Below are 20,819 nucleotides of genomic sequence, written 5' to 3' on the forward strand. Positions count from 1 at the left end.
AAAGATGGCGTTTATTAAAGAGGAGAATGAAGACATCAGGATTGTGGAAGTGTTCACAGTGAAACAAGAAGATCTTGATGAACAAACAGGTTGGTTTTCATTCTCAAAGCTCAACTCAAGTCGTTTGACCCTTATTCAGATCTGCAGCTCAACACAACTGAAGGAGGATTTTGTGGAGTGCCTCAAGATGGCGTCCCTGCAACATATATAATCGCCTGAATGCTCAATTAGTCAAATCAGGTGTGTTTAATTAGGGTTAAATCTCCAACGTGCAAGCTGCGTCGCTTCAGGAACCGAGTTTAACACTGCTGTTCTAAAATGTAGAGTAGGTACGATGTAAGATAAAAAAAATACAACATCTATGTTACAGCCTATATTGTATTTGTTTAGGACACTAGTTTTATAATATAGCCCGAACATATTAAAGAGTCACAACAACTGATGTGAACTTCAAGAATCCTCTCTGTAATTTAACAACGAAAGCAACCCTACTGAAAAAAAACTGCTTAAACCAGCCTAGGCTGGTTGGCTGGTTTTAGCTGTTTGACCAGTCTGGTTTTAGAGGGGTTTTGGCCATTTCCAGGCTGGTCTCCAGCCTGGTCTTAGCTGGTCATCCTGGAAAATGACCAGCTAAAACCAGCTTGACCAGCCTAGACAGGCAGGTGCCCAGCCAAAACTAGCTATGTCCAGCTTAAACCAGGCTGGTCAGGCTGGTTTTAGCTGGATTTAGCTGGTCATTTTCCAGCCTGACCAGCTAAAATCAGGCTGGAAATGGTTGGAAACCAGCATGGAAATGGCCAAAACCCCTCTAAAACCAGGCTGGTCAACCAGCTAAAACCAGCCAACCTGCCTAGGCTGGTTTAAGCTGGATTGTTCAGCAGGGTCATTACTGATTAATTTGTTATATGGAAATAAAATATCTTGGAATTTCATGACTGACCAATCAGAAGTATTCCAGACAGCCATAATGCATTGTGTGGAGGAAACCATCCTCCGTTCAACATTGGGTGGTCCTTTTTGCTCCTTTTTAAGCATTTAAATTTTTATTACTATTGATTATTTACATATTTGTAGCCATAATTTGTGAATTATTTATGGTTTCTTTTTTTTTTTTGGAGTACTGGAGTTCCCTGCTGAAAAATCCAATATAAACAAGCCTAGGCCAGCTAAATCCAGCTAAAACCAACTTGACCAGCCTGGTTTAAGCTAGACATAGCTAGTTTTGGCTGGGCACCTGCCTGTCTAGGCTGGTCAAGCTGGTTTTAGCTGGTCATTTTCCAGGATGACCAGCTAAGACCAGGCTGGAGACCAGCCTGGAAATGGCCAAAGCCCCTCTAAAACCAGACTGGTCAAACAGCTAAAACCAGCCAACCAGCCTAGGCTGGTTTAAGCAGTTTTTTTTCAGTAGGGTTGCTTTCGTTGTTAAATTAAAGAGAGGATTCAGTTGTTGTGAATTTTTAATATGTTCGGGCTGTATTATAAAACTAGTGTCCTAAACATATACAGTATAGGCTGTAACATAGATGTTGTATTTTTATTATTATCTTATATCGTACCTACTCTACATTTTAGAACAGCAGTGTTAAACTCGGTTCCTGAAGCAACGCAGCTTTGCACGTTGGAGATTTAACCCTAATTAAACACACCTGATTTGACTAATTGAGCATTCAGGCGATTATATATGTTGCAGGGACGCCATCTTGAGGCACTCCACAAAATCCTCCTTCAGTTGTGGTGAGCTGCAGATCTGAATCTGATTGATGAATCTGAATCAGCCTGGTTTAAGCTGGACATAGCTGGTTTTGGCTGGGCTCCCAGCCTGGCTAGGCTGGTCAAGCTGGTTTTAGCTGGTCATCTCCCAGCGTGACTAGCTAAGACCAGGCTGGAAATGGTTGGAAACCAGCCTGGAAATGGCCAAAACCCCTCTAAAACCAGGCTGGTCAACTAGCTAAAACCAGCCAACCAGCCTAGGCTGGTTTAAGCTGGTTTCTTCAGTAGGGGAATCAGTTAACCGCTGAATCGTCAGCCTATAGCGATCTATGATTGGCTCCTGTACTAGAATGCGGGGCTTATTTCATCACATTGACCACTTTTTTACCATTCTAAACTATTGGAGTTACATGTTTTTTTGTATTCTATAGTCTTTTATAATACGAAAGTTAACGTATCCTTCATTCAGCTGCTTTTGTTTCTGTCAGCTTTGCATTTAATAGAGCAGTGGTTCTCAAACTGTGGAACAGGCTTCCTTCCAGTGGTACGCGGAAGAATCGCTGAATAATAAAAGAATAAAACGAACACACCTTTAACGCATACGATAACTCCAAGTCTCAAGTGATCAGGCAGCATTGGGTGTTCCCTGAAGTGTACAATTATGCTAGTGTGCTTTGAATGTTTACTTTAGTGCATCGCGTCATCAGATGTTAACAATCAGTCCGCTTGGCGCAGAGCCAGAGGAAGATGTGTGTGGCGTTTGCGGAGCAGATGAGGAAATCCACACGCGCTAGAGAAGCCCTTTTGTAGACCGATGCTGTTCTGTTGCCGATTCAGTTACTGCAAACTCAGGAATTTCCCTATGCTGCATCATTGGTGAAATAATTATTATTAATGTGTTAAAACTTGTGCTCGTACATGTGTAAAATAATGCATGTTTTCGATATATAAAGTTATTTGTTTTGTAAAGCAGCGTACGCGGCTTTCGGTTTAGTTTGTTACCTCAGATTTAAGCGAATTATTTTGGATGTGATTTAAATGTCGTGAGGGACAGAACATAGACTCAAGCAACTTTGCCATGCTCAAAGCTTAGAGGTAGAATATAATTAGGGACCGAGCACCGAAACGGTACGTAGGCTCTATTGGAATTGCTCCGTTTATTATCATTATTCCGATTCAGAATCGCGATTTTGAGGGTCTAAACATGCCCGAACAGTCACAAAACTTTGCACACACCCCAGAAGTGGTGAAAATTTACATTTGTTATAGGTTTCGGAAGTGGGCCTGGCAAAATGAGTCGACAGCGCCACCTATGCACTTTTGGCGTACTGGCCCCCGAGCTACGAGTCACGCAGATATATGAAAAAGTCTCTTGCGGCGAAATCTCAAACCCAACAGGAAGTCAGATATTTTTTACTTCCTGCGCCGAAAAAGTGGCATTTTTGCCATTACCAGGCATTGTATTTTAACAAACTCCTCCTAGGGATTTTATCCGATCAACATCAAAATTGGGTGTTGTCATCTAAAGGCCTTTGCGAGTTTTCGCAGAAGGGTGTGTCCAGGGCGTGTTAGCTCTTCTCTGTCGTCCTACGGCCATCGGGCAGCGGTGAGCCCGGGTGCGAGGTCCCTTTCATCGCTGCTTGCAGCTTTAATTAAAGATATTCTCTGTGTGCACAGCCAGATTGACCGCGAACTGTACCCGAGTCTGCCTGAAAACAGTGGTTGGGGCACGTTAAAGCAAACTTCGCGGTTCACTTAAAAAGTGATCTCATTTACACCAAGTCACGGAAATACCGCATATATGTATTGGTCAAACACTGTATGCATTTAATTTCTAGCTTTTCTGACACACATAGGCCTACTGTAAATGACATGCAGAAGATCTTATTTCTAATTTAAATAAGTAATTCCAAATCATATATTTAAAATACAAGTTAATAGGAGTTAACCTGCCTCCATTTTTAACTATGGAGTGCTGTAGCTGCTTAATTAGGCCTATTATGCTACTGTATTTCAACACTGGTCATTATGGTGGTAATTGGAGAGACAATTTTTGTCTGAGGTGGTACTTGGTGGAAAAAAGTTTGAGAACCACTGTAATAGAGGAATCGAACTGTTACGGCTCAGAAGATGGTTTTGTGTGTAATGTTTATATTCTGTGGCCAGTAGCCGTATAATAAGTGGGATAAAGTACATCCAGGCAGTTCTTTTCTCTCATAATAAATCCCTTCAGTCTTATACAACAGCCTTTTGCTTTTGCTGCTGAAAAACCTGTCAGGCTTTATTCTGAGATAATAAATGTTTTACAACTCCTTGAAAGAGCCACTTTTAGGCCTTGATCCAAATGGACCCTTTTCAGATTCTCGTGTTTCTCAGTAGCAGAAGGTGTCATAGTTAGTAAACTTTAAGCGCAGTAAATGGGATTTTTTTAACAGCTCTATTTGCTTAAATAATAAAAGAAAAACTCAGCGATGGTGTTATCAAGACGTTCAGAAAAAGGACAAAAACTGTGTGAGACTGATGACGGCAGCCAGAGAAGAGAATAACACCAAGTTTACTGTCCAATACCATAGACACTGCATTAGAAACACCTCACACAAGCGGTAATTTATTTATTTTTTGGTTTCTTATGGTTTTTAATAATGCGTCAAACAGTTTTTAACCCAAATAGTAGTTTCAGAAGTCACCTTAGATGCTTTCCTTGTTGATGCATGCCAGTAATTTGATCCTTCTGAAACAGATGGTCTTTTCTATGACCACAGGATGTGACTTTCTGACACGGTTAAGAAACGAGAAGCTACACTCTGCATCAGTTGGGGTTGAAACCTGTTACAAGCGGAAATCATCCGTGCTGTAATGTACCAATGGAAGGCTTCGTTAATTCCATGTGGTCACTTATTTTGGTCATGCATTTAGGGAAATTGTCCAGTTTTGCTAATAAGAATAACAAATAAGAATGGCTCCAAGCAAGAGAGCACGTTTTTGGTGTGAGAGGGACACAATGACTATGATGAGAATTCTGGAAGAAATGGAATCTTTGAAGTGAGTTTGTCATGGGGGCTTGAATGAAAAGTTGGTGAACGAAATGGCAGAGGTTGCCTGTTGCTTGAGACTTTGTATTTGCCGTCATCTGTTTGCACACATAGGGTGAGAATTTAACTGGAGTTGAGGTTGAAACTGTTGTTGAACGCCGGAGGAAACTAGCGTTGAATGGTGATGTAATGAAGTTAATCGATCTATGTACTGTAACATGTAAAACAGGAACAAGAAAGGAACATTCAAAAAGCAACTCGTGTAAACAGCTTGATCTTAGTCTTATTCAGATTATGGCAAACAATGTAAACGTAGTCACTGTCTACAAGATCAGTAGAAAGCTGAAGGCAAGTTTGTTCGATTAGGGTTGGAGCTTAACTCTGCAGGACCATGGCCATCCAGGACCAAAATCACCCAAGCCTGGTTATTCTTGGGCAAGGGTGTCCAAACTCTGTCCTGGAGGGACGGTGTCCTGCAGGTTTTAGCTCCAACTTGCCTCAACACACCTGCACGGATTTTTCTAGAAAGCCTCGTAAGAGGTGATTAGCTGGCCAAGGTGGGTCTGATTAGGGTTGCAACTAAACTTTGCAGGACACTGGCCCTCCAGGATCGAGTTTGGGTGTCCCTGTTCTAGGAATCCTCCCCGAAATGAATTTTTGCAGGGTGAGATGTTTTCTTTATAACAAAATTTTTAAATCAAACATTCAGAGTTGGTCAATACTGAGGGATAAGAATTATAAGTGTGGGATAAACATTCTGAGCCAACAGGAAAAAGGTGAATAGTGTTATTTTTTCATATCAGAATTGCGAGGTATAATATTGACATTGTAAGAATATAGTCAATCTTAAATGTAAAATAAATATTATTTTCTGTAATGATTTAATTCTTTTGTAGCTTTAAAGGTTTTTCATTTTGAAAGTTTACAAACCAGTAATTGGTCTGTGGTATTTCTGTAGATATTTAGTTTGTTGTCCGTTTATGGCAGGGGTGTCCAAACTCGGTCCTGGAGGGCCGGTGTTCTGCTGATTTTAGCTCCAACTTGCTTCAACACACCTGCCAGGAACTTTCTAGTATATCTGGTAAGAGCCTGATTAGCTGGTTCAGGTGTGTTTGATTAGGGTTAGAGCTAAACTCTTCAGGACACCGACCCTCCAGGACCGAGTTTGGACACCCCTGGTTTATGGTATTGGATTACATTAAGAGGGCGGCACGATGGCTCAGTGGTTGCAAGAAGGTCTCTTGTTTGAGTCCCGACTAGACAAACAAAAACTATGCAAACCTCTAATAATTTTGGCCACCACTGTAACCACGTTTTTACCTTAAATGCCCAGAATAGTGTAGCATCAACATAGTTAATCTGTAGTTACCGTAGTTTAGCTACAAAAAAACATTTGTTTTATTTGTAGTAAAATGTTGGGTAAATTTGGTAAGGGCAGCACCTTAGCACTTAACCTTGCATGAATCCTTTTGAGTTTATGTGTAAAGGATTTGCTGGTTTTCATGTTTGTTGCTTGTGCCTGGCTGATGGTAACTTGTCTTCTTTGATTTAGGACTGATTGCACTGAAAGATGAAACTGAAGATCTGGATGAAAATGAAGAGAAGTACCAATATGAAATACACAATGATTTAAAGACTGAAGAAGAATCCACATTGACTAATAAGACCTCATCACAGAAAACCAAACCTAACCCTTATTTCTCTGGTCATCATTGTGGAAAAGGTTTCAACAGTCAAACATATCCTGAAGACCACATAAGAGTTCGCCGTGGAAAGAAACTTTATACGTGCCAACTGTGTGGGAAAGGTTTCAGTCACCGACGACACCTTGAAGTCCACATGAGAGTTCACACCGGAGAGAGACCTTTCATCTGTCAGCAATGTGGAAAGTGTTTCACTCAAAAACAAAATCTCAGTATTCACCAGAGAGTTCACACTGGAGAGAAGCCTTTCACCTGCAAACAGTGCGGAAACAGTTTCACTCAAAAACATTCGTTTGAAGTACACGCAAGAATTCACAACGGAGAGAAGCCATATCCCTGCCCACAGTGTGACAAGAGATTCAATGTAAAACAAAACCTTGAAGTCCACATGAGAGTTCACACCGGAGAGAAACCTTTCACCTGTCAGCAGTGTGGAAAGACTTTTGCTCATGTACAGTCATTGAATAGCCATAAAAGAGCTCACACTGGAGAGAAGCCGTACGCATGCTTGCTGTGTGAAAAGAGTTTCAGTCAAAAACGAAATCTTGACCTTCACAAGAGAATTCACAGTGGAGAGATCTGCTTGGATCTGAAAACCCAAGATTCGACCTGATGGGTTTGGGTCCAAAATTTTGACATGATTCAGATACAGGTCAGGTTTGGTGTTTATTTTGAACAACATTGATTATTGGGAATGGTTGCATTGGAAAATAAATGCAGTCTGGTTTGTTCGGACTCTATGCACTTCAGGTTTGGGTATTTTGCGAGCTTAGTGAGCGTGACAATCGACTAAAGAGGACAATGCAATTCAATGGCCTAAGCCAGGGGTGTCCAAACTTAGTCTTGGAGGGCCGGTGTCCTGCAAAGTTTAGTTCCAACCCAAGTCAGACACACCTGGGCTAGCTACCGAGTTTGGACACCCCTGCTCTAAGCATTTTAATGGGTTAACATTCATAAGTTCTTCTGTCCCTTTTAATTTATTTTCTTTCAGAGACGTCCTTTAAAAAGACCCTTAATTTTTAGTGAAGTAAAGTAAGCATTGTGAAGTACAATTTCTCAAAATTCCCCCAGGTTATCAAAGATGGGAGAGTTTGGGTCATTCACTCAACTTTCCAAATCTTATTTCTTAGAGTTTAATATGAAGTTAGCCGCCATTTGCAGCTATAACAGCTTCAGCTCTTCTGGAAAGGCTTTCCATAAGATTTAGGAGTGTGTTAATATAAATCTTTGACCATTCTTCTAGAGCAGGTGTACCCAAACTCAGTTCTGGAGGGCAGATGTCCTGCGTAGCTTAGCTCCTGCTTCCTTCAACACACCTGCCAGCAAGTTTTTAGTATACCTAGAAAGATCTTGATTAGCTGGTTCAGGTGTGTCTCACTGAGGTTGGAACAAAACTCTGCAGGACTCCGGTCCTCCAGGACTAAGTTTGGGCTGTTCTAGAAGCTCATTTGTGGGGCTAGGCGCTGATTTTGGATGAGAATGCCAGGCCCACATTCTCTGCTATAATTTGTACTAATGGGGTGGTCACACCAGGTGTGGCTTGCGTGAAATTAGACATGTGAACATTTTGAGTTTACTCACAAGTTTTGTTGCTAATGGCTAACATGGATTTTATTGAGAGAGTAGCTGCACTTTCTGTGTTTTAGGAATGCTAATAAACGGCGTAGATTCGTTCTGTGTCGTTTCGGGGTCCATTAGGTCATTCAGAGGTGCAGCCTTGGTTAGTTCATCAACTCATCCAGAGGCTGCACCTCGATGATGGATGCTTTTAGCAGGTCTCAGGCAGGGGAATTTCCCCTCGGTACACAAACTACAAGTGCTATAGCATAGTCAGGCCCCTACTAGAGCAAGCTCTTGATTGGTTAACGTGGCACGAATGTTCAGCCAATTTTATTTTTCAACTTGAGCGATTTGCGCGAATCATGCCTTAAGTGCATCAAACTCCCAAAACTCTCAATTCGTGCCGTGTCAATTGCTCGATTCGCATCATCCATGCCACAGGATGTTTGATTCTGTTTATGTATTGACTTAATATGTAAATACCTCGCGCTTGACGTTTCATCTGGGTCTGGTGTTCAGTTGGGTTGAGGTCAGGACTCACAGTTCCTCCACATCAAACCCCTCATCCATGTTTTATGAAGCTTGCTTTGTGCTTTGGTAGACAGTCATATTGTAACAGGAAGGGGCCATTCCAAAATTCGTTTCCACAAAGTTGGGAACATGAAATTGTCCAAAATGTCTTGGTATGCTGAAGCATTAAGAGTTACTTTCAATGGTACATAGTAACCGAGACCAACTCCTGAAAAACACCACGATCACCTCTCCACCAGATTTCTGAAGGAGTGGATTTTCTGAGCTATGTCCGCTTCAGAATTCAGTGACACATATCCTTTCTTATGACTTCAGTCAATCAAATACAATACAAGTACCAAGACAGAGATGCAAGATTGTTCACTCCAGAGAACAAGTCTCCTCTGTTCTTGAGTCAGTGGTGGCTTAACACGGCATCCCAGCACTTTGCATTTGCATTGGACTAGCTGTTGAAAAGATTTGATGCATCTGCTTAGCCTTGGAAACTGTTCATGAGCTTAATCTGCAGGCAACAGATTATCTTGAGCGCCCCAGCTTTAGATGAAATCTGAAAGACCTCTAATCCTCAATAGGCAAGAAGAGTTGTCTAGAAGGGTGTTATAAAACATCCTCAGTGGTTCAGTTTTTCAATATTCTGAAGCTACAAGAATACAACTGTGCACACAAATACAAAAATAGCAGCTTTATTCAGTAATGTTTCCTCTTTAGTGTCAGCACAAAATGTGCTGTTCTTGTATGTGCATCTCAATCGATCACAGAGCTGACGAATACCCTGGATGTGCCACTTTTGGCCCGTTTCCACTGTCAAAAGATACTTAAAAGCGAACCGTACTGTACCACTTTTTGGGTACCCTTTGCAAAAGGTACCTAGCCCGGCAAAAGAGTACCAAATGTTACTCGGTCGTGTAACAAGCCAGAATGAAAACAAAGCAACCGCCATGTTTTAAATACACAGCCGAGACATTACATTGTAATATATAAAGAGCCATAGTCGACTCGAGCTCAAACAAACCTTGTCGGTGTCTTGATGAACAGCCACAAAGCCAAGAAGAAGAACAGATTCTACCCTGTGCCCCGCAGTTTTTTACAAGCCCGTCTAAAGCGCGAGGAACTTTGTGTTCTCGCTTGCGCTCGAGTGGGTGTCTATATTTGAAATAACGAACTTCTTTAGCTGATGATACCTGTCAGAAACGAACAAACGCAAGAGTGAAGTGTGAAAAAACAAAGGAACAAATGATGCTTTCAGCAACCTAGAACATGAATAAACTGCCATGTTTAACTATTATCATCGCCTTTTGGACTATTATGAACTCGGAATGACGGATTTACTCTCTAACAGAGGCTACATGCGCTGCTGAAGATTAAAGACACAGATGAGAGGTTTGCACTGACTGTGGGCTATATGTGGTGTTGTTTTTTAACTCAAATAAGGAGTAAATGTATGCTGTGTGTAGTTTTTCTGTAATTGGTAACATATCGGAGACTGTATGGGTCTGCATATGTGTTCATATATGTTGCATTTATTTATTTATTTATTTAATATAATTGCAGATGTTACAGTAGGCTATTTCACACTGTCATTGATCTGCAGTTATAATCAACTCATGTTCATAGAAAGGTTAGTAATGAACATTTATACAGTATTTATGTGTATGAAGCATCTGTTTTGTGAGAAGTACTTCTTATATGATATGTGAACGACCCATACAGCTTTACTGTAGACATTTCCTTGAGGAAATTGGTACCATTGGTACCCTGTTATCAGTGGAAACGCAGGCCTGATAAAGGTGATTCGTACCTACCAGTACCGTAATGTACTGTACCACTCAGTGGAAACGTTTCAAACACAGTGAATGTGCACTTTTTATGACCCTTAAGAGAAGAACTGTTGAGTAAAGTTATTTTTTTTTTTGTTAACAGAAAAGTGTTCTTGTAGCTTCATAAGTCATTCAGGTTTTCGCTGAAGACACAAGCCATGGCTCAGCATTCAGTTGGTGGTTCAGGGTTGTGGTGATATGTTTCTATCCCACCTATTTTTATGCGCATTTTGGAAATGGAAATGCCAAGATAAACATTAATTTAAAAAAAAAACTGAGTAAGATTAACTATTTATCCAATCACTATAGAACTACCACAACAGATTTTAGTAGTTTACTATAGCATGTATTAAAAACAGATCCTACAATAATATCAGTCACATCCAGAAATTTAATGTGTTTTCCATGTAATTTTGAATCCAACCACATACCTAAAAACATTTTAGTTTCAGCTATAAGAATAACAATGATTTAATCAACAAAAAATTAAAACCACATTTTTAAAAGACCATGTCTCATCCTTAAATTGAGGTAAAGTTGGTTTTATATTCGCACATTTGTTCATTTAACTGTCTCTATATTGTTTACCACGCTAATTTAGATATTCGGTCAGAATTGCAAGTATGACTTGAAAACAACATTAGCACTATCTAATACACAGTAAACAATGTTGTACTTTGATAATCATTGGCTGCGTATATGATTTCCCTATTTAGAATTGGCAAAGAATACTTTTCTGGAATTATATTATTAAGGAGAATGTCTGAATATCCGAATATAAAGCCAACTTTACTTCTATCGTCATTAAATAGAGCTGGCTGCAATTATTTTAGGTTTGTGGACGAGACTTTTATTTTGGTGTGGTGGTGTGACGTCACAAGAGGGCGCCGCGCTCCGCGTCTGCGAGTGTTCAGAAGAAAGGTTTGTTTGTAAGCTTTTATTATTAACAGGACGACAAAAAACGTTCACTTAATTGTTTTTTGGCGTGATGCTAAATGTGTTATTTATCGTTGACCGTTGAGGAACATGTAACTACATCTAACAACACCGTTACTGGTGTTTATAAACAGCAGCAGGTCAGATAACGTTACATTTCTGACGAGTTTTTATGTTAAAGTAAATAAGAGATGACAAAAACTGTGATACATGCGCAGCATTTAAGTCACTAATTCATTGTCCACGTTTGTCTTACTTTATTTTATGTGTACCCCCTTTAGTTCTGTTAAACAAACAGTAATGAAGTGTTGTGTGTGTGCATTGAAGTGGCTTTATTCTCCTCACAGACGTCACATAGTAAAAGTAAGATTATTAAAACTTATTACAGCCAATTTAACATATAGCACGTTTTTGTTCAACAATATTATAGATGTGTTAAATATTACTGTATTGTACAGACTACATAGGATTTGATCTGAAGAAGCTATACTATTCCGACTATTATCTGAATATTATTTTTAGTGTTTCTGAATGATATTATTTTACTGTCTAACTCTCTTTCTGTTGATTATTCTCCTCACAAACACAGAGAAAAACTCCTGCTGAAGCGACTGATCTCCTCACTGTTATAAAGATGACGTTTATTAAAGTGGAGAGCGAAGATCTGAAGATTGAAGAAGCATTCACAGTCAAACATGAAGATCCTGAGGAACAAGGTTGGTTTTCATTCTCAAAGACCTACTCAGTCATTTGATCCTCATTCAGATCTACGCAAATGAAGATTAATTTAATTAATAATGATAATAAAAGTGATTTTATTGGACATGGACAGACATGTTGAAGCACATAAACACTAATGATGCATTTACGTGAGCCTGAGGAGATGTTACATCTGATTGGGCAGAAAATTTCAAAAATATCAATAATAAAATAAATTTGTTTACTACCAAGCATGAATTTGTGAATACGCACATTATGGAGGCTCTCTAAATATTGATGAAGATGTTCGTTTAGGTCAGAGATGCCCAAACTATGGCCCACAGGGCAAAGTTGGCCCATGGTAAACTTTGATTTGGCTCACCATCTCTTCTGAGATGGGGGTAATTTAGAGCGGGGGTTCTCAAACTTTTCAGCCCGCAACCCCTAAAATAACAACTCCAGTGACTCGCGACCCCCACTATGCTAAGAGGTGGTTATAAGCATACAAATATTACACACTATGGTGCACACACACCAATAGGAACTACAGTTGAGGTCAAAATTATTAGCCCCCCCTTTGATTTTTATATATATATTTTTTTTTTAAATATTTCCCAAATGATGTTCAACAGAGCAAGGAAATTTTCACAGTATGTCTGATAATATTTTTTCTTCTGGAGAAAGTCTTACTTGTTTTATTTCGGCTAGAATAAAAGCAGTTTTTAATTTTTTAAAACACATTTTAAGGACATAATTATTAGCCCCTTTAAGCTATATATTTTTTCGATAGTCTACAGAACAAACCATCGTTATACATTAACTTGGCTATTTACGCTAACCTGCCTAGTTAACCTAATTAACCTAGTTAAGCCTTTAAATGTCACTTTAAGCTGTGTAGAATCTGTCATCATGGCAAAGATAAAATAAATCAGTTATTAGAAATGAGTTATTAACACTATTATGTTTAGAAATGTGTTGAAAAAAAATCTGCTCTCCGTTAAAGAGAAATTGAGGGACAAAATAAACAGGGGGGCTAATAATTCTGACTTTAACTGTATATAAACTTGAACATATTGACAACACAAAAAAGTGCAAGTCTTACAACTATATATATATATTTTATAGTCATTATTCATTTGTTTAATGTAATATTAACCTCACTTCATGAGAATGGTGAGCACAATGTTTATAGCACAAGACTATTCTTGGTTTAATTTCGGAGACTTGGAGCCACTTGAAGATCGTCCTCCTCGTTCAGTCGTGACCTTTATTCTTAATGTATGTGAGTGCCATAAAGATGTCACAGTTTAGCATTGTACCGCAAAATATGCAGCAACTAAAGCTAGTGCTGTGATGTTAATCTAGTATAATAACCACAGGGGTCGCAATCCAGTGGGGAAAATAAAAATTGAAAGTCTGATGGCTTTTTATTTGCATGTTTTTTTTTTTGTTTTTTTTTTAAAGATTTATTTTTGGCCATTTCGACTTTATTAGATAGGACAGTATTTAGGACAGGAAGCGAAGTTGGAGAGAGAGAGAGGGGGGTAGGGTAGGGAAATGTCCTCGAGCCGGATTCGAACTCGCGACGCCCTGACGTGCTACTGCACCATATGTCGACGCGTTAACCACTAGGCTATTGCGCCGACATTTGCATGTTTTTTTAATGTAACTATTAAATATTAAGTATGTATTAGTGCTGTCAATTGATTTTAAAAAAATGTATCAATTTTTTTGGCAATTAATCGCATTTAAAAGACTGAAACTTGTAATTTTTGCTATTCAAATGTAAAATTAACATAAACGCAGGACAAAAAAACTATTTAAATTCTAAATATAATTGTTTATTAGAATTTTTGTTTAACTTCTAACACAGATTTATTCATGTAAACAACATACCCACAATAAACCATCAAGATCCTGGCTTGACAGCCATATTTATTACAGAAATATTAACATGTTAATGCCAATTGAATTTAAAAACAATCAATGCCAATAAAAAAAATAGATTCCCATGTAGAATTCTAAGTGGACTGCAAAAAAATGCCCAAATACAGGCATTGCAGATATGGAAATTGGAAAATTCTAAAGTATTGAATACAAACAATTGCACTCATTGAAAAGTTGTATTGCTGATAGTTGAGAACATTCATTATGAAGTAGAAACAGTTATGCTTAGTCCTCCTTTACATTCAGCCAGTCGCTAAGTCTAGTCTGTTGACATTATTGGGGGACAATGAGGCCCTTTTCTTTTGAATAATGTGAGCTGAGAGTAAGAACAGTCTCCCACAAGCAGGATCACCGAATCAGCATATGAATTTCGATGCCTAGTTTTATTGCCACTACTGCTGCGACAAGGACGTAAGAAGCATCAAGGGGTAAATCAAAGGCACGCACAGGTACGCGGTGTCACACTAAAGGCTAATTCTTACAGTGACTTTGGTTACACCATCTCTAAACATTTAAACAACTTTTAGCATTTATTCTTGTTGCTAGGAAACGCACAAACACACACACACACACAAACAACATGCGCAGGGCAGTGCAGCCGGTGAGCGAGGGATCCCTTCAAGATTCATCAACACGCATGAACGCGTTCATCAAATTTGCTTAAACTAAGCGTTCTACAGTATGGCTGTATTTCACAAGGATTCTGACACGGCAACGTGAAGCAGACGCGTTTATGGGGGAAATACGTCAAACTTAATGAGACATTTGAGGGCGCATGGAATCATCTTAAAGGCAGACGAATGCGCTGTCTTTGACAGCTCGCGACATCATCTGGCACTTTACATGGACACCAATACTCCGATTTTAATATGATTCATTTAAATATAATTAATAAGATAATACTCTAATTAAGAGTCTACCATGTAAACAGCAATTTTTGATTACCTTAAAGGACCACAGAGTCATGACATGCGGAGGTTTTTCTTTCCAATCGGCATGCGGTATCAAATTCCATTAAAATAAATGTCGAAAAATTAAAAATGAAACATACGAGATTAGATGAAACTCTGGAGGAAACGCTGGATAGGCCGGTAATGCGGTATTAATTGTTTTATTCTGAAACTTTCCTTCTAAAAGTGCTTCCTTGGTTTTATCTGTATTTCTTTGCACGTTAAACACACGTCGACCACAACAGGATATAAAAACAACTGCAATTGCGTTCACTTTTTTTAACGCGTTAACTATTTCAAATTAATCGCATGCATTAAAATAATAGTTTTGACCGCACTAGTAAATATTAACTATATTATAAATAAAAATCTATCTTTATATTCTGCAGGTTACGGATAAAATATGATAATTCTAATAGTTTAATCAAATATATGAGATTTTCGGAAATCACCAAGCAACCCTCTCTCGTTGTCTCGCGACACCCCAGGAGATGTAAGAATGGCGCCAAAGTGGCTTTTTGGTTTCTTTTCTTGTGCATCCCAGCCACTAGTTCCCCATCTGAAGGATTTCTTAACATTGGGGTAATGTAATCAGTCATCCACCTTCACAATTTGTAATGTTGCAGTATGTATTTGTATAATGATGATTGGTTCCTTTACTTGAAAGCTCAGACTTGATTATCATAACTTGTGTTGTCGACAGAGTTGATGTTTACTGTATCATTATTATTCACACCTTACAGATGTCATCAAGTTCAAGAGTCTCTTTAACACTTCTGTTTATTTTATTATAAAGAGATGAGATACTTTGTTTAAATAATTTTCTTTTTGACTATTATGCCTTAATAATGTTGGTAAATTAAAATAAAGTGGTTAAATTAAAAAATCCTAATAACCCAAAATGGGTCGAAAGATATTCAATGATTATTGATACCGCATGATATGAAACATGATACCGTGATCATTTATTTTTTTTAGTTGTACCCTTGATCTAGCATGCATCTTTTGGGTTTTGTATGGCTGAAAACATTCATGCTGGTTTTGATGTTAGATGTTTGTGCCTGACTGGTTCATTTGTCTTTGTTTTAGACTTGTTGGGGCCGAAACAAGAGCGAGAACTGACGGAAATAGAAGAGAAAGACCAGTCATTAAATACGGAAGAAAAATACACCCCAAATGAAGAGACTTCATTACTAAACAATGCTCAGAAAACCAAATCTAAACGTTATCATTGTCATCCCTGTGGGAAGGCTTACAGTAAAAAAACACGCTTTACCTTACACATGAGAGTTCACACTGGAGAGAAACCTTTTAGCTGCCAACAGTGTGGAAAAGCTTTCAGACAGAAGCCAGCCCTCGATGTTCACATGAGAGTACACACCGGAGAGAAACCCTTCACATGCCAACACTGCGGAAAGGGTTTTACTCAAAAAAAAGATGTTAAAAATCACACGAGAATTCACACCGGAGAGAAACCTTTCACATGCCAACAATGTGGAAAGAGTTTCCGTATAAAACAGTCCTTGTATGGTCACATGAGAGTTCACACCGGAGAGAAACCGTACACCTGCCGTCAGTGCGGAAAGAGTTTTGCTCAATATCCGACACTTAGTCACCACATGAGAGTTCACACCGGAGAGAAGTTGTTCACTTGTGAACAGTGTGGAAAGAGTTTTGCTTATAAACATAGGCTCAAGATCCACATGAGAGTTCACACCGGAGAGAGGCCTTACAAATGCTCACAGTGTGAAAAGAGTTTCATTCAGAAACTAACTCTTGACATTCACATGAGAGTTCACACCGGAGAGAAACCGTTCACTTGCCCACAATGTGGAAACACTTTCACTCAAAAAGGAAGTCTCAACGTCCACATTAGAAGTATTCATGGGTCCGCTCGGAAACAAAAACCCAAAGTCCAACGCAAGACCTAAGTGGTTTTGGCTTATGCCACGGGTGTCCAAACTCTGTTCTAGAGGGTCAGTGTCCTGGATAGCTTACCTCCAACTTCCTTCAACACACCTCCCTGGAATTGTCTAGGGCTGCGTCCGAAACTGCTTACTACTCAGGAGGTACTGCATTTGAATTTAAACATATTACTCAGCCGTTAGAAAAGTACGTTCTATATAGTATGAATGTGAGCAGTGTGAATGGAATTCGGACGTACTACATTCCCCATTTTGTCATGGTCACGTGACCTACCTGCGTCAGTTGTGTCGCTTCAATCCCATTCATGAATTCTCTCGCGGGGCATCATGGGATAGCGCAGCATGCATGGGATGCGCACTTCAAAATCTCGCCGGAAGTAGTAAGTCATCCGGGTACTTCTCGCATACTGATTTTCGAATTCTATGAATTCGGACATACTACTCGGCTCGCATACGGTATAGTATTGAAGTATGCGGTTTCGAACGCAGCCTAGTATTCGTTGGAAGAGGTTGATTAGCTGGTTCAAGTGTGTGTTTAATTGAGGTTGGAACTAAAATATGCAGGACATGGCCCAGCAGGACCGAGTTTGGACACTCCTGGTGTGTACCTTGGATACAGGTCATGTTCTGTAACAACTGCCTCAGGTTTCTGCTTTTCGTTTTTATTAAATAACTGTGGTTTTCTAAATGGACCCAGTCATACCTGATGCCTTAAACAGAGTGTCTGTTTACAATAAACATTCTAGTGTATTGAGTAGAGCTGGGCAATGATTAACAATCAGGAATAATCTCACGGCAATTTGTAATTTTGGTTTAGCGGCCAATTAGTATGAATTCGTACGATCTCATTTGTAAAATTTAGTACGATTTGCTCACCCACCCAATGACGATAGGGTTTGATGCCACGCCTCCTTTGGGTTTGGGGACAGGATTTGGTGCCACGCCTCTTTTTTTTAGATTGTACCACTAAACTGACAAAATGTAAAACAGTTATGTTTCCTCGTGAGGTTAGGGTGAATAATCGCATGATTCCCCTCTCGAGATGATCAAGATTAATTCCAATGTTATGTCCAAATAGTACTGTATTGTGTATTTTAACTTAGAAAATACTGGTGAATGAACAAAAGTGCACTACCATTTGTTTAGCAAACAGCAGTATTCCCTTCACACATTATCAGTACATTTGAATGTCTACACGAATGTAATTAAAATAAATTTAAACAAAAGCTATTTGTCATTTCCAGGACTTTGAGTGATAATTAAGTGTTTATTATGTCAGTGGTTCTCGATTCCGAAAGCCGACTGTGTAGTCAGCTACGCCTGGATCCACACCTGCAGGGGGCAGTGGTCTGTACTGTCATTACACAAAGGGAAAACATAAGCAAACTAGCATTTATGCAGCATTTTCACAGTACTTCTTGCTCAGTAGTGGTGGGCAAAGCGACGATTCATGAAACACTGAAACAGTCAAAGCAAATGTGTCGAAGCTTCAAAACGTTTCGAAACCCGTCTCTACAGCGACACTTAGCGGTCATTTTTATGTATTGCTCTGGAAAGGCTTCAGTAAAGAAACAGTTCAGCAAGTTCCAGACTGGTATGTGGAGATAATGGGTTCGAATCCAGGCTGATGCAGCTATAGATGTTTGTGTTTAAATGCTCTGTTCTTGTAACATGTTTTGTTTTAACATTGATCTGACATTCGAACGCTTTGTGAATAAATATGTCATGTTTCGGTCCACTAGGCTACATAAGATAAGAGTCTTTTTTTCCAACCCTGCCAGTCAAATGCAGATTCGCCAGGTCTTGAAACGCTTCTGAAATGACGATACTTTGAATCACTGTAGTCATGTGACCTAGGTTTTCAGAATCACCTTAGTCATGTGACCTGGGTGTTTAGATTCACCTTAGTCATGTGACCAGGTGTTTCCAAACACCTTAGTCATGTGACCTAGGTTTTCAGAATCACCTTAGTCATGTGACCTGGGTGTTTAGATTCACATTAGTCATGTGACCTGGGTGTTTAGATTCACCTTAGTCATGTGACCTGGGTGTTTAGAATCACCTTAGTCATGTAACCTGGGTGTTTAGAATCACCTTAGTCATGTGACCAGGTGTTTCCAAACACCTTAGTCATGTGACCTAGGTTTTCAGAATCACCTTAGTCATGTGACCTGGGTCTTTAGATTCACCTTAGTCATGTGACCTGGGTGTTTAGATTCACCTTAGTCATGTGACCTGGGTGTTTAGAATCACCTTAGTCATGTAACCTGGGTGTTTAGGATCACCTTAGTCATGTGACCTGGGTGTTTAGAATCACCTTAGTCATGTAACCCGGGTTTTTAGAATCACCTTAGTCATGTGACCTGGGTGTTTAGAATCACCTTGATCATGTAACCTGGGTGTTTAGAATCACCTTAGTCATGTGACCTGGGTGTTTAGAATCACCTTAGTCATGTAACCTGGGTGTTTAGAATCACCTTAGTCATGTGACCCGGGTTTTTAGAATCACCTTAATCATGTGACCAGGTGTTTCCAAACACCTTAGTCATGTAACCTGGGTGTTTAGAATCACCTTAGTCATGTGACCTGGGTGTTTAGATTCACCTTAGTCGTGTGACCTAGGTGTTTAGATTCACCTTAGTCGTGTGACCTAGGTGTTTAGATTCACCTTAGTCATGTGACCTAGGTGTTTAGATTCACCTCAGTCATGTGACCTGGGTGTTTAGAATCACCTTAGTCATGTAACCTGGGTGTTTAGAATCACCTTAGTCATGTGACCTGGGTGTTTAGATTCACCTTAGTCGTGTGACCTAGGTGTTTAGATTCACCTTAGTCGTGTGACCTAGGTGTTTAGATTCACCTTAGTCGTGTGACCTGGGTGTTTAGATTCACCTTAGTCGTGTGACATAGGTGTTTCTATTCACCTTAGTCATGTGACCTAGGTCTTTAGATTCACCGTAGTCATGTGACCTAGGTCTTTAGATTCACCTTAGTCATGTGACCTGGGTGTTTAAATTCACCTTAGTCATGTGACCTGGGTGTTTAGATTCACCTTAGTCATGTGACCTAGGTCTTTAGATTCACCTTAGTCATATGACCTGGGTGTTCCCCATGTTGGCGTGGGTTTCCTCCAGGTCATGGGTGTCCAAACTCGGTTCTGGAGGGCCAGTTTACTTCTGAGTTTAGCTCCAACACACCTGCTAGGACATTTTTAGTATATCTAAGAGCTTGATTAGCTGGTTCAGATCTGTTTGATTAGGGTTGGAGCTAAACTCTCCAGGACACCGGCCCTCCAGGACCGGCCCTTTGGACACCCCTACTCCGGGTGCTCCGGTTTCCCCCACAGTCCAAACACCTGCGCTATAGGTGAATTGGGTAAATACAATGGGCCGTAGTGTATTAGTGTGTGTGAATGCAAGGGCATCTGCTGCATAAAGCATATGTTGGAATAGTTGACGGTTCATTCCACTGTGGCGAAAAGTTTGTATCTGACATGGAAACTTTTACAACTGCATATTCAATAAGGGCAGGTGTAAAAATAAGTGCCTACGCATTTTAGCACTAATTCTTCACTGCAAATATTTAGTAAAGTCTAACAGTGTTTATAACAACTATTTAGTTAATTAGTTAACATGTCCCTGAGTGTTTAACGTAGTTAATGAAGCTGTGCTTGTATCACACACTGTGGTTCTTTATTGTTGTGTTTATAACTGGAGTCTTTAATCATGCCCAGATTAGTTTCATGCTCTTGAGTAGTGTTGTACAGTAAGAAGGTTATTAAACTGATAATTGATCAACTGATTCCTAGAAGCTGAACATCATTAAATGAGGAGTTCAGGTAAAAACGCTGTCATATATTATGAAGAGACAATAGACAATAATTAATTAAGCACATTATATAGTAGTGCAAACACTGGTCTAATCTATGTATATAACTATAATTACTTAATTCAGTGAATATTACTGCTAAAATTAATAAGGTCAAGGAAAGACCATGTTTTTGTTTTCT

General features: G+C 39.4%; 2 protein-coding genes across 2 annotated transcripts; both read left to right on the forward strand.

Annotated features, from left to right (window-relative positions):
* The first annotated feature begins 4 nt into the window (after positions 1-4).
* LOC130221977 (gastrula zinc finger protein XlCGF7.1) lies at positions 5-7,330 on the forward strand. The gene is made up of 2 exons (XM_056454575.1): positions 5-89; positions 6,295-7,330. Exons 1-2 carry the CDS (start codon positions 5-7, stop codon positions 7,056-7,058), a joined length of 849 nt encoding a protein of 282 aa, XP_056310550.1. The 3' UTR covers positions 7,059-7,330.
* Positions 7,331-11,225: 3,895 nt separating this feature from the next.
* On the forward strand, positions 11,226-18,551 carry LOC130221970 (gastrula zinc finger protein XlCGF8.2DB). Its single transcript, XM_056454564.1, has 3 exons — positions 11,226-11,274; positions 11,881-12,005; positions 15,975-18,551. The coding sequence occupies exons 2-3, from the start codon at positions 11,924-11,926 to the stop codon at positions 16,814-16,816; spliced, it is 924 nt and encodes a 307-aa protein (XP_056310539.1). The 5' UTR covers positions 11,226-11,274; positions 11,881-11,923; the 3' UTR covers positions 16,817-18,551.
* The last annotated feature ends 2,268 nt before the right edge of the window (positions 18,552-20,819 follow it).

Source organism: Danio aesculapii, chromosome 4 (assembly GCF_903798145.1).
Source record: "Danio aesculapii chromosome 4, fDanAes4.1, whole genome shotgun sequence".
Classification (NCBI taxonomy): domain Eukaryota; kingdom Metazoa; phylum Chordata; class Actinopteri; order Cypriniformes; family Danionidae; genus Danio; species Danio aesculapii.